Raw genomic sequence first — 14854 nt, 5'->3', positions numbered from 1 at the left:
TAAATTACATAAAAATTGCATATAATTAGATAACTAATTCAACACTTGTATGAGCATCTGATTAATTTGTTTGTTAAAAATGATTAGTGTGATAAAATGTTTCTGCAATATTTTAAGTAGTATCACTAGAATAATAAACAGAGCAGTGTATTCCAAAAGATTCAGAATTTTCTTCTCGGCAGATAAACGAGTGCAAATATAAACAATCTAGAATAATTTTAAAAAGATAACAATGCATAGAAAGTTTAACACAAAAAATCTGAACCTTAATAAGTAATCGCAAATAAGGATGTAAGCTTTGTGAAACTAAGCTATGACATATTTTTTTCTGAGATCGGAGATCGGAGAAACACCTTAATAGAAGTAAGCAATAGATGATCTGAGAGAGAGAGAGAGAGGGAGAGAGAGAGAGAGAGAGAGAGAGAGAGAGAGAGAGAGAGAGAGAGAGAGAGAAAGGAAGGGGTAAAGTCACGAAAGAATACCTGAGATCGTTGACTGGTTGAACAGTATCACCCCAACCGGCGTCAATCATCCCCGCACCAACGTCAATCTAATACTTCAACGGAAGACCCGATTGTGGAGCTACAGAGAAACAAAACCCCCAAAAATCAACACCAAAAACAATTTTGAAACCCTAACCCAAACAAAAAAGAAGAAATCGGTAATTTAATCACCAATGCGAGCATAGGTGTCTTCTAGAATTGAAATGCTGGGGTCAGTAGCCACCAGATCCTTACCTCTCGTCGGAATTAACAGAAAAAAGAAAATAAAACAGCATTTCAGTTTCGGTTTCGACTTCTCTAATAGAATAACTATTTCAGTTTAACTTGAGAGGGAGAGGTACCTGGAGAGATTGTAACCGGCGGAGAGGGGAGAAGCCTAGAGGGAAAAACGACGTTGTCGGAGGCAAAGGAGAGAGAGAAGGGAGATGATAGCATCGTATATTCGTTTCATTGAATGAGCTAGGATTGTGTTTTTTTATTTTATATACGTGTGAAAATGGCGGTTCAAACCGCCATAATCACCAGAACTGCCAAAATAAACAAAGCCAATTACGGCAGTAACAAAAGTTGCCAAAATGTATGGATATTATGGCGGTTCTTTAAAACTGACTTAATATCAATGACATTTTAACCTCTTTTTTTTGTAGTGATTGTTGTGTATCCGAATGCAACAATATTACACAAAGATGATAGTATACATTTTAAATACAGTAATTCTATTGTCATGCATACTTGGTAGTTACATTTGTTGATAGATGTTGAAAGTTTAATTTTGGTCAACATCAAAATTATTGGAATTAAGCATGTTCAAAAAATTGGGTATTAATACATTTCACTAGATGCCATGAGAAATATCCGATATAAGGTATTATGGCTTAAGGATAATGATCGTGTTCGAACACTATCAAGCCACCGCCAATTTCATCACTGCTCTCCGGAGCTATTTCCTTCCTCCGTCCTCATATTGTATCCTATTTTACATTTGTATTTTTTAACTAAAACCCTAAATGCAACTCTTCAAGTTGGTCAGCGCCGCTATCACTGTGCCATACATGTTGCCACCACCATGTTGGAGAAGTTTTTTGCGTCACCACTGTCTCCAGATAACTCACTCACCAAGAAATTTAGTGTAGTTAAACTTTAAATCCTAATTTATATAATTTTAATATGTTATGTGTTAGAAAATTTGCAACTAAGATGATCATTACTAAGTTATAAGTTGTTAATTTTTCTTGTGAATAACATGAATAGAAAGTAACAATAACATTGTTTGTTATATTCTATTATAAAGTAATAGAATGTTTTTAATTAGTTTTAAAATACAAGATCAATTACAAACTTTTCATGTTTAAATTTGATGAAAGTAAATATACATTTAGTGTTATTTTGATTGGAATGGTGTGTTGCACAATATCATTTAATGAGAGTATTGTTGTTGCACTATGTACAAGGGGTGTGTGTGTGTTTAAATGTGAATGGCTTAATCCAAGTTCCTGACTTAGAACATAAAAGTACAAGGACTACAATATTGAAGTAAATGTGACCTGAAAATATAGACACTACTATCCTTTTATTCTACCTCAAAATGCACGACAATTATATTATTTGCCTTATATGGGGTCATGTAAGTCTAGTTAAGTGGTTGTGGTTAAGATTAAGTCAAGCAGTCGTAACAAGTTTAATGGGATAGAAGGTAAAAAATCTTACCAAATTGATGATCCAACTCCTTCGAAAATGGTAGTTGATATCGGTGATCTGATCACCTTTAAGTCAGTTGTTATAGATGATGACATCATTGACCTTAGGATAGATGACAAGACACTACCATTAGAAAACGACAATATTCAATAAAAAGAGGGGGTCGATAGAGACGAAGAAAAAAAAAGACAAGTTCGATTATTAGAAAATTATCTAGGAAGAGGAGGATGATGAACTAGAGGAAGAAGATGATGAATATGAATAAGGTTAACCTAAATATAGTTTAACTAGCTTGTTTTGTTTTTAAACTTTATTTAGTAAGATCATATAATTACAACGTACACTAGCCTTAGTTCTATCTTATGTATTTTTTTTATCAAACTTTGATTAGATTGTAATATAATTATATTATTTTGGGTAGGAATGATGACAGGTTGACATGTCACGGGCAGACTTTGTTTTGATTACAAAAAACGATGACTATTATGCTCCATAGTCATTAAGGCTTTTGTTTAAGGCTTTGTTTTGGTTAGTTTAGTAACATTTTATTCCTTCATATTTTTGTTCTATATATTTGATATTTCACATTATATATAAATCATTATTTCAGATAAATTACTAATTTATTCTTTACTAATTGGAGTTGACTATCAATTATTATATATTAGAGTCCATTATAGGTAAAAAAAGACCAAAAAAATTTAACACTACTATCGAATTTACCGTCAGAATTACCTGACGATAACGATCATCCTGTTTAATAAAAAAAATTAAAGCTATCGTTGAATTTTTTCGATGGTAACGGACGCGAAGTTGGAACGAGTGGCGCCAATTTTTGCCATCAAATAATTTTCGACGATAACTGACATCAGATTTTCGTAACCTTAACATCATAATCTGACACTAATTTTGCTGTAAATTATGATCAAAAAAATAAATCTGCCAGCAATTAGTTACCGACAAGGTTTATACCGTCACATTGTATTCGACGCAAAATCCAACGGTAACCAATTTACCAGCAAATTATTTTCATTATTCCTCTGGTAAATTCGATGGTATTTCACTTTTTTCTTGTAGCGATATACCCTAAATATAACAATTACTACTTTAAATGTAAAATCTTCCTAATTTTTTATATTTATAAACACTTATTCCCTAATATATTAGAGTTATCCTAAAATTATAAGTATTACCTAACCGAACTAACAATTATAATATAATAAAAATTTAAATTCTAAACTAATCGTCAATGTGACTCGCGATATACCTACTTTCATTCAAACGGTTGATGTCATTGTTCTAAGTCATTGTGCCAACTCCTTTTTTCCTCTTCTCTTCTTTTTACTCTTTTCTTCCTTCTTTTTTCGATTTTCACTCTATCCAAAATCAGTAAAAATTTAAAAAATGATCGCTGGTGAATGTGCAAGGGATGCTTGCATTGTTATATAGTGATGCTGGTTATATCGTAGGCAACAGAAGCATTATAGCGTGCGTTATGCTTTACAACTATAGCGCTGGTAGAGAATATGATATAGCTCTCTTCCACGACAGCGATCATTTGCCTGCGTTATAGCTCCTGATTGCAACATAATGAAAGAATACCTAAAACAGTAAAAAAAAAATATTTTTAAACAAAAATATAAATATCAAATCTTTTTATTTGTTTAAAAATTTATTTTTTAATCCAATGTTATATTTATTAAAATGGTTAGTTGTCACTTTAATATCCGAAAGATTCAACTACTGACAAAAAATTTCTTGAAAGATGTTGTCAATAAAATAACTCCTAAATAATTTGAAAATACGACAAAAAAGAACCAATAAATATTATATTTTTTGTAAGTAACAAAAATATTTTCATATTTAACAAACGACTTATTTATTTGACCTAAATTTTTATGGCAACATTATAATAAATATTTAGAAGTTGCACAAAAAATTCGCAATAAAATTTGATTTCTAGATTTTTCTTTTTATTTTCTAAAAAAATATGACAACACTACAAGAAACATCGTTAAAATCTACGGCCAAATCGACGGCTTGATAATATTAAAAATTGACGGTAAAATCGACGACATTAATCGTCGCTTTAAAACGTGTTGATTTTTCAAAAAACTAATAAAATCGATGGCTTTTTGAGTTGTCGATAAACTTTCAATAAAGTCGACAGCTGCCGTGTCGATAATATAGATTTAAGATTTTTACATATTTAATAAAAGTGACACAGTCGATGTCGATAATATTATCAAAAATCGACGACCCTTGTGGTGATATTTGATTTATTAAAATTGACAAATTAGCTGTCGATTTAATTATAAAATTACTGACATATTTTCTATTTTCTTTTGTCTATTTTATATTAAAAATTGACAACATTGCCATCAATTTTTGTCTATATTAAATTTAAAAAGAAACAACATTGCCGTCGATTTTAATAGCCATATATTATTAATTTTTTTCATATCTTGTTTCTCCTTTTACAATATCTCCAATATATTTTGCTTCTACTATTAATATTTGGATCTATTCCATGCTTCATTAGTAACCAAAGAATCCAATCATCTTAATATATAAATAAGTGTAACCAATGGCTACGTAAAAACTGAGAAAGAAGGAGAAAACTAATACAAATTTTCTCCTTACAAGCTACCTGAAGATGATGGTGATTACGAAAGGAGAAAATTAAGAAAGTAGAAAAGTTCATAACTCCTTCAAAAGAGAAGGGCCATATAGAACCCGAAATTGGAATCTATATTCATTAATTTTATATTGTAACAAATTAATAAGCATACACTAATTATGCCACTATCAAAGTAATGTTTATAGAAATAAAAAAAGTCTTATAAGATGCAAATGAACCACTCACAAAATAGCTTTTACAAATAATTCAGAATAACCCCTTGTCTTTATGAATTGCTCCAAGGTCTCAATGCGCTCCATCTCTATGTCTTTAGCCAAATGTATAGCTGATCTATCTGATAAATTCATCAAATAGAGATGATTTTTCTCTATAGCTTTATATGGCAACTCTGTCAAGCACCTCAAGTAAACATGCTATACATATTTCTAATTTTTAAGACAAACTCAAACCTTTCTTTGTTTGGCATTTAAATAAGAAAGAAACCATTACCTGATTATACAATTATTATGCATATGCAAATTGCAGTTTAAAAAATATTAGTCCACATTGTTGTGTCTTTGACATAATTATTTTACTTATTTGGCTTCCTTCCCTTTATGTGACAACTTGCCTTTCTTTACTTTGCTTCATTTATTATTTATTTCTATAAACACCACTCGGCTTTCAATTTCAATTATGATAAAAAAATTGCATCTCAAAATATGAAATTGGGCAATCCAACAGTGACATCAAAAAAATAACTACGAGACAATAGGAATTAATAATCATCCAATGTCTGAACTCAGAAATAAGCGAATCGATTCAAATCCCCCAAGTCTCAGAAATTAGAAATTTGAATAAAAATAGAAAGTACTCGACTTGAAATATATAAATTGATACTAATTGGAGGAAATTGCATGAGATAGAAACAAGTAGAGCAAGTGATTGACTAAAAGCAAAATAAGATTGAAGGGAATAGAGAGGTGTTACATTGAAGAAAAAGGGCCAAGCAGTGGATTCACCCTAAGAGGCTGAAAAGAGAACCTGCCAAGGAACCTGACGACACAATTACCCTGGAGTATTTGAAATATTTGCATGGCAACTATGAAAACAACAATATTTTTAACATGGGCACAAGGCATGATGTCCAATGAGTCTATGGATCATAAACAATGAATAAGACCACCACTACACCCAATCTTTGGCGTTATGCTTTTCCTTCCAGCCGAGATATCACAAGAAGGAACTCACTTGCTATTGCCTCTTCATACAGTTCTTCTAACCTTGCACCTTCAGCTACTAAACCTCTCATCACTGAGTATATGTACACAAAACCCTGCAATAATAATGCTTTAATTAGCAACAAGAACAAGTTCTTTAGTTCACATAGTTCCACAATTGTTTACCTCTTCAATTTGCTTGATTCACAGATTCAGTTTAACTACATATAGTTGGTTCAAATTTTTAATAAATATCATATATAAGGATAAAAATGATTTAGTGAAACTACACCTAACCAAAATTTTGTAAGAGTAAGGGCTTCATGAATAAGTTTGAACTTTCACATGCTTTCTTGACATATACTTTCTCAAAAATAAAACAAGGAACACTAACCTTTTGCTGCATCATACCTAAGATTAGGATTGTTCTGTTCCAATAGTTTGCCAACAACAATAGCACCCTCAACTCCCGCATTGGTTACAATTGTGTGCACAGGAGTTTGGGATGTTTTTTGATTCAGTTAGTAGTATATGTTAAATTAAATTGAATCTGACAACATCTTTAATAGATAAAGGGTAGGAGTTAAAATAAAGTAAAGGATTAAGGAAGAGAAACCACACGACCAATCTAATCTAATATAATCTCAATAGTAATCACTACTACTCCTACTACTAAGTTAACTTAGGTACATGTTGTATCACACAGTAGCCGCAGATATTAAAAAGACAAAAAATAGAAACAAAAAGAGAAGTTTCAACTTCAAGAAAACAAGATAACAAATTATTACAAGGAAAGAAAAGGAAGGTATGATATTATCAAATATCATTATCCTTATATATAACTAGTATCATGCAAATTGATCAACTAAAAGAACCTTTTGCTTCACTGTTTTCTTCTTTGTCTGATAATTGTTTTAGTTAACTATTTCATCAACATTGCAGTGCAATTAACTCTAGTAAATCAGTATCAAAAGGGATTTAAATTTTAAAATATAATTTAGTTTTGCACAAATAGTCATTTGCTAATTAACAACATGATATTTCTCATTGAACTTCAAGCTAACTTAAATATATAATAATTATCCATGAAAGAAAAAAGATAATAAACTGGGCATCTAATATCTTACAGCATACAATAATGTGGGGTTTTACATACCAATGCAGGATAAGCTAGGGACTGAAAGCCAGATGAAGCCTAACTAGAACAAAATATGAGTTTACTTGGGAGCCAAAGAAGGCTTCATTAGGTAATAGTAGGTGGACAGTGTTTGATGCATCACATAGTTATCGGTATACTTCAATGATTTGGAGAGATAAATTACAGCAATAACCAAATAGGTATCCTACCAAACCATAGTGACTAGTAAAAAAGATAAAAATTCAATAAATAAATTGAAATAAACAGAGCAATTAATATTATGAGCAATATTCATGAAGATTAATTAAATAATATACAATACTTTTCTTACTTGAAATCTGTAACTGAATTTGAAGTTAGTACTCTACCTTTTCCTAATACTAAGCAAGCAAGAGGTTTTTCTTTCATTCTTTTAAATTTTGTTTTATCTAATCACATTGTAAAACTAATGTGTCAAACTAGTTAAGCTGAAGTAATGTGATGAATTGATTATGCAAATTAGGTTTAACAAACGCAAATTCAGAATTTCATTATGAAAATAATAGATAAAAAAATTGCAAAAATAAATATAATAATCAAAGAGAGACAGTGAGGAACTTACAAGAAGTTGCGATGGAGACATGCTCTAGTGACAGTCTCACAGCAATGGCGACCGGCAAAGACAACTCTGTGGAAGAAGAAGAACTTACATGCAGATTCACAAATCAATTAGCCTATCCTCTCCGTTTTGTGTCTTTTCGAGTCTAATGAATCAAACACCACTATCATCCGTTGCTTCCCTATTCTCATGCAGAAACCATAATTTTTTTTTACCTTCTAGCAGTTTGTCATCCTCTGGCATTTACCATCTCTTCACAGTTTGCCACTTTTTTGGCAGTTTTTGGGCAGTTCGCCATCTTTTGGCAGTTTCATCTACGCTTTTCTTGTGACAGCTGTGTCTGCAATTCCCTTGCGGAAGTTCCGTCTGCGCTTCCCTTGGGGCAGTTTCGTCTGCGCTTCCTTCCGACAGTTTCGTCTGCGCTTCCCTCTATCAGTTTATTCAATTTTGTTTATTTTGGTGTTTTAAATAAATTTCAAACTCAAGTTGTCACTTGAGTTTGAGGGGGAATGTTAGAATATATTAGGATTAATTAGCATTCATTAGAATTATTTTGCATACCTGAATATTTATTATAAGATATTACGTTTTTAGTATTTGAATTCTCTTAACACCTATAAATACCTTTTTATATGGTATTATTCTACATGACTTGAATACACACAAATTTTTCTCTGCTATTTTCTCTTACTTTTTCTAACATTCCTTATCAAAATTGTGATTTCTCTTTCATTCATTCATTCATTTCTATTCACGTGCAAGATGGGTTCTAAAGCTGATCTTGTTCATTGCAGGATGGAGTGATGCAAACTCATGATGAGGAAACCAAAAAGTTCATTAAAAACTATGTGGTCCATTACGTGCTATCTCTGCGTTATGCAAGTTGTAAGATCCAAAACTTTTGAAAATTTTATTATAAACTAATTTCAAATTCAATTATTTATTTATAGCTTTAATTTTAGAAATTTCTTTATTAAAGATAATTAAAGTGATAAACCATTATTTTATGGTTTATATTGTGTTTGATTGAGTGGTTTTATCAAGCTTTTCACCCACTTATTCATATGATTAGCATGTATTTACAATTCCTTCCCAAATTGTTCTATGATTGAAAACTTGCTTCCTAAAGATCTTTTAAGTGTATATTTTTTATTCTTCTTTATACCATTTGATGCTGTGATATGTCTATTGAGTGTCTCAGGCCTCATAGGGCAGAAATGGCTAAGAGAATGGAGAGGAAGTTTGCAAAAATAGAAGGAACACAAGAAATTAAGGAGATGTCCAGCGAGAAGCGACGCGGGTGCATGGCTAACGCGACCGCGCGAAATGGAGGAAAATGCAGTGACGTGCTCATGTACCTGACGCGACCGCGTGGATTGGAAGCTGCACGAGTGACGCGAATGCGTGGACGATGCGCACGCGTGGCACGAAAAATTCTAAGTGACGCAAACGCGTGACCGACGCGTACACGTGACATGCGCGATCTGCAGAAATTACAGAATACGCTGAAGACAATTTTGGGCTTCGTTTTGACCCAGATTTCGGCCCAGGAACGTAGATTAAAGTCAAAGCACATGCAGAGACTCAATACTGGAGATCAGATCAGAATTCACTTTTCATAATTTTAGATGTAATTTTTAGAGAGAGAGGTTCTCTCCTCTCTCTCCTCTCTTAGTATTAGGATTAGGAATATTTCTTCTTCATCTCAGGTTCAATGTTCTTTTTAGCTATTTTTCTCTTTTATTTGTTTATGAACTTTTCATGTTAGGCTTTTCTTAAATAATATAATTTGAGGTATTTCAGACTCATTATTGCTTTTTCTTATTTATAATTTAGATTATTTACTATTGGCTTTGGTTGATTAATTGGTAACTCTTGAGTTGTCAAACTCATCGTGATTGATAATTGTTATCTTTGCTGATTAATTTAGATTCCTATAACTCTAGTCTTTCCTCAGGAGTTGACTAGGACTTTATGTGTTAAATTAATTTGTCCACTTAACTGACCTTCATAGTTAGAGGTTGACTTTGTGGGAGCAAAAATATAATTCTTATCACCATTGATAAGGATAACCAGGATAGGACTTCCAGTTTTCATACCTTGTCAAGAGATTTTCTAATTATTAATTTACTTTTCTTATCAAGTAAATTATTTGTTCAAACCTTTTCAAAACCCCAAAATATACCTTTGCATAATCAATAATAAATCATACTTCCCTGCAATTCCTTGAGAAGACGACCCGAGGTTTAAATACTTCGGTTATCAATTTCAAAGGGATTTGTTACTTGTGACAACCAAACGTTTGTACGAAAAGATTTTCTGTTGGTTTAGAAGCTATACTTATAATGCGATCATATTTTCATGAAATTCTTTACTAGCAAAAATTCGTTCGTCATAAAGCAAGTTTCGAGTTATTGAATTTGAAATAGATTAATATTCTTATCCAATTTATAATTATTGAGTTTTTGTCTATATTTAAATTATAACATTAGTTGTTATGAAATAATAAGAACTTTATACGATTTAATTTAAATAATTGACATTTTTATAATTTAATACTTAAGTTTTAGGAATAAAGAAAATTAATCTTATTATCTTATAATTTTAATTAAAGCATTTGGTTTCAAATTAATTAGTATTTTGATATAACAAATAATATTTTTGAAGTAATTTTAAGAATTTAACTAGATTTAAAATTAATATCCTATGTTCCAATTTATTAAATTACGCTAATCTATTAAACCCAAACCCCCCCCCCAAATTGAAACCTTAACCTTAGTTAACACACACAGTTTTTCCTACCCAAAGAAACCTTAGTCCCCATGCCACTACGATCAGAGAAGAAAGAAGAAAAGAAAGAAAGAAGGAAAGAAAGAAATAAAGAAAGGAAAAGGAGGAAGGGGGCCGCGGGAAGAAGGAGAGGGTGGAGAAGGGAAGGCGGCGCGGTGGTCCTCAATGCCACCGTTGTTGCCACTGCTGACAGAGAATTATATTACCAAAGAAATGGGTTTTACAATTGATATGTGTTGATAGGTAAGAATTATTGTTGGTCTAGATTTTCTTCTTATAGAAAAGAATTACTTCGTTGTAAGCATAGCTCCAAACCAACAAACAACTCTCGCATCAAATTTAATTTTGGTTTTTTCACAAGTACAAATTCCAATGAAAATTTAACCGAAGTATTTAAACCTCGGGTCATCTCACAAGGAATTGCAATGAAGTGGTCAATTATTGGCTATGAAGGAACACGGGAGTTTGATTGATAAAAGGGTAAGAATTTAAATGACAAGAAAAATAAATTGAGTAAGTAAAGGAAGCGATTAATAAAGAGAGACATCCATGGCAAGGATTGAGAACATAGGCTTTATATCCTAGTTATACAATGATTAATTCATCTTATTTAGTCAACTCCAACAAATGGAAGAAGGTATCATATTATCTTCACATAGGGAGAACGTCAAACAAGACTAGTTAATCAATTCACAATAACAAACAAGAATTTATCTTATTACGTCATCCCCGATAACGGAAGAAGGTATCATATTATCTTCACACTCGAAGAAAGTCTAATAAGACTAGCTAATCTTAATCCAAATGTCCTAATCAACTCACTAAGTGAATTAGCAAGAGATTAGAGTTAATGGAAACAATCTTAGCTAACAACTTCAGATCACCAACATGAGTTGGATTTTCATGACTCAAGATTGCCTAATTACTCTTCTCAAGCCAAGAATGCTCAAGATCTACTCTAATATCCAACCAAGCATTTTGTCAAACACTTGGGAAGCATAAAAGGAAAGCATAGTAAATTGCAAGAGTAATGAAATCTACCAACTACTAATTGCAAGGAGAGTAAGATTCACAACTCAAGTCAACAATAAAAGAACATCAAATATCAAATTGCATTAATTGTAAACCAAATCTAATATGAGCATTCATAAACATAAAAGAGACATAAAAGTAAAATTTATAAGAAAACTAAGAAGAATTAAAGGAGTAGAACAAGAATTTGTAAAGGAAGCAAGATGAAAACATGAAATTCAGCCTAGATCTAGATGCAAAATATGCTAAGAACCCTAATTCTAGAGAGAATAGGGAGCTTCTCTCTCTAGAAACTAAACTACATGATGCCAATTCTACCACTGAGTGCTCCCCCCCGTCCAATCTTCAATTCTGCATTTAATAGTCTCTGGAATCCCTTGGAATTGGGCCAGGAAGGGTCAGAAATCGTCCCCAGTATTTTCACTTTAATGAGGTCATGTGCGAGTATCGACGCGTACGCGTGGATCACGCGTACGCGTCGCTTGACAATTTGCTATCTACGCGTACACATACTGCACGCGTACGCATCGCCATGCGACGTCATCTTCCACGCATGTGCGTATGTTGTGCATGTGTGTTGGTGAATCTACTCCAAATCCTTGATTTTTCATGAGTTCTCCATTTTTCATGCTTTTCTTTTCACTCATTTAATCCATTCCTAGCTTTTTCAACATGAATTCACTACAAACACATCAAGACATCTAGTGGAATCAAAGGTAGATAAAAATTATCAATTTAAGGCCTAAAAAGTATATTTTTACACTTAAGCATAAATTAAGGGAGAATTACAAAACCATGCTATTTCATTGAATAAATGTGAGAAAATGTGATAAAATCTCCTGATATAAGCACAAGATAAACTACAAAATTGGGGTTTATCAATATGATTTTGAAGATATTTACAATTGATATGATTTTGAAGTTGTTTGGAGTTTCGGAGATATTACCAAAGAAATGGGTTTTTGGTTTTAAAGGAAATTGATTTGAGAAATTGGAAACTTATGATGAGTTTTGGAACTTGGAAAAGGATGATGGACTTGTTGGAGATTGAAAGTGTGCCAGGCACTATATCCTTGGAATGATAGTGTGCAGGGCACTATATCCTTGAGTTGAATTATGATGGATAACCTTTTCTACCACAAGAATGTGTCAGGCACTATATTCTCGGAAATATGCATGCAAGTGTGCCATGCACTATATCCTCGGAATAATACTGTTGCTAGGGACTATATCCTCAAAACAAAAGCATGCCAAGCGCTATATTCTCAGACGTGGCAGAAAAGCGACATCCAAAAGGATGTGTCGGGTTGGCATTTATGGACCGACAAGTGATATCACGAGCCAATAGGATAGACATTCATTATATGCATCTATGTGATTATTTGGGTGTGCAAATTGTAATTGTTTTGCATATGTGAATAATTCTGTTTAACTACTAATTGATATACTTCATGTAACTACTTTGATTGTGTTTGAACATCTTTACTTCTGTTTGTGATCGAAATTGGTTGTATTGTAGTGGATTGGATGTTGATTGAGTTGTTTGGGCCTGAGACTATGATTGGTTTGTGTTTGAGGTCTAGTTCTGTATGAAAAATCAAATTGGTTTAGCATAGAATTAATGAACCTATGTTTAGAACAGCTTGGTTATTCATACTGTCCAGAAAAACTTTTAATATTTGATACAACAGGAAAAGGTTTTGAATTTTGAAGAATAAACGAATTTTCTCTTTTAAAAAGGATTTCTAATTTTTTAATGTAGACCTTTGGTTTTTGAAAGACATATAAGATGAACAACAATCACTGTACTCTAAAAACAATTTTATTTTACGTATCTTATTATAGTAATTCTATAACCCTATAGTGAGAACCAGTGAGGACAATGTTCTCACTTCCTCAGGTTTTCCCTTTTTCAGGACATGGACGAAGAAGTTATGAAGGCTTTATTTCTAGTCTTGTTATACGATATTTTGTACTGTTTTAGATGTTATATTTTTTCCTCGACTTTATCTTTACACATTTTTGTAAGAGGGATAGGATTCGTATTATGTAATGCTTGTAAGTCAATATTATATATATACATATTCTCGTTAAGTGTTGTATGTGGTTTGTAAGTATGTATTTATTTTTCAACTAAAAGTCTTTTGAAAGGTTATACGATTTTAAATTTTATCTAGGCTCCTATCTTAGTATTAAATATATTTAGAGTAGTCGTAATATCTGAGCTATCAGAGTAGTGCAGCTGAAAGCATGACATTCTGATAGTGAGGGTGTTACATAAGCAATAAGCTCAGTATTTTCAAGCAACAGGCATGGATTTCCTGCACTTGATATCTTTTTCACATTCACATTCCTATTATGACATTAGTACTAGTTTAATTGATTGAGTCTCTTGGTTCAGGTTGTGGGAACCCTATTTACTCATCATCAGAAATGTGTGCTTGTTGACACACAAGGTGCAGGGAATAATCGAAAAATATCTGCTTTTATTGGTGGTTTGGATCTCTGTGATGGCAGATATGACACACATCAGCATAGGCTATTTTGCAATTTAGAAATCGTTTACAAAGAGGATTTTCATAATCCTACATTTCAAGTTAGTGCATACTTTGCTTCTTTGGAATCATGTTTGTTATTTAATCAAACTCTTTCATAAAACATTGACCTCCTTCTTAGAGGACTAGTTTTTCACATCTTAGGTTTGAAATTATGTATCATATGATGCAGGTAGGTTCTAGTGGAGGTGGACCAAGAGAGCCATGGCATGGCATGATTTGCAAGGTTAAAGGGCTAGCAGCTTATGATATATTAATCAATTTCGAACAAAGATGGAGAAAAGTAAAAAAATGGCGAGACTTTAGACTCAACAAGGTCAAAAATTGGCACGACAATGCATTACTAAGGCTAGACCAGATATCATGGATAGTCAGTCCATCTTCGAGTTTTGGTGATGATAAAACTATCCAGGTGACCGACGAAAATGATCCTGAAACTTGGAATGTGCAGGTAAGAAACAAAATATGTTGATAAAATCTTATGCCATGTCCTAAAATCTTCTTGTAAAAAATTCAATGAAGGTTATAAACAAGCATTTAATACAGGTATTTTGGTCCATAGATTCAGGATCAGTGAAGGGTTTTCCAAAGATTTCGACAAGGCTCAATCTCAGGTGATTAGTTATTTTTTAGTTGACCAAACCTAATTTTCACTTAGTCTTAACTTGTAACCTTAATGTACTGCAGAATCTTTTATGTG

The 14854-nt window shown here is 32.3% G+C and overlaps 1 protein-coding gene across 1 annotated transcript; it reads left to right on the top strand.

Annotated features, from left to right (window-relative positions):
• The first annotated feature begins 999 nt into the window (after positions 1 to 999).
• Positions 1000 to 14772, top strand: LOC112720191 (phospholipase D delta-like). Its single transcript, XM_025771074.1, has 4 exons — positions 1000 to 1080; positions 14001 to 14195; positions 14327 to 14605; positions 14701 to 14772. Exons 1-4 carry the CDS (start codon positions 1000 to 1002, stop codon positions 14770 to 14772), a joined length of 627 nt encoding a protein of 208 aa, XP_025626859.1.
• Positions 14773 to 14854: the final 82 nt, after the last annotated feature.

The sequence above is a fragment of the Arachis hypogaea genome, chromosome 1 (genome assembly GCF_003086295.3).
Source record: "Arachis hypogaea cultivar Tifrunner chromosome 1, arahy.Tifrunner.gnm2.J5K5, whole genome shotgun sequence".
NCBI lineage: Eukaryota > Viridiplantae > Streptophyta > Magnoliopsida > Fabales > Fabaceae > Arachis > Arachis hypogaea.
This window is presented reverse-complemented; position numbering and strand designations above follow the sequence as displayed.

Excerpts from the sequence above, each read along its gene's own strand:
- LOC112720191 (XM_025771074.1), top strand. The coding sequence starts at position 1,000 with ATGGCGGTTCAAACCGCCATAATCACCAGAACTGCCAAAATAAACAAA. Across the intron at positions 1,081-14,000 it reads GTAACAAAAGTTGCCAAAAT|GTTGTGGGAACCCTATTTAC; the intron begins GTATGGATATTA and ends CTCTTGGTTCAG. Across the intron at positions 14,606-14,700 it reads CTGAAACTTGGAATGTGCAG|GTATTTTGGTCCATAGATTC; the intron begins GTAAGAAACAAA and ends CATTTAATACAG.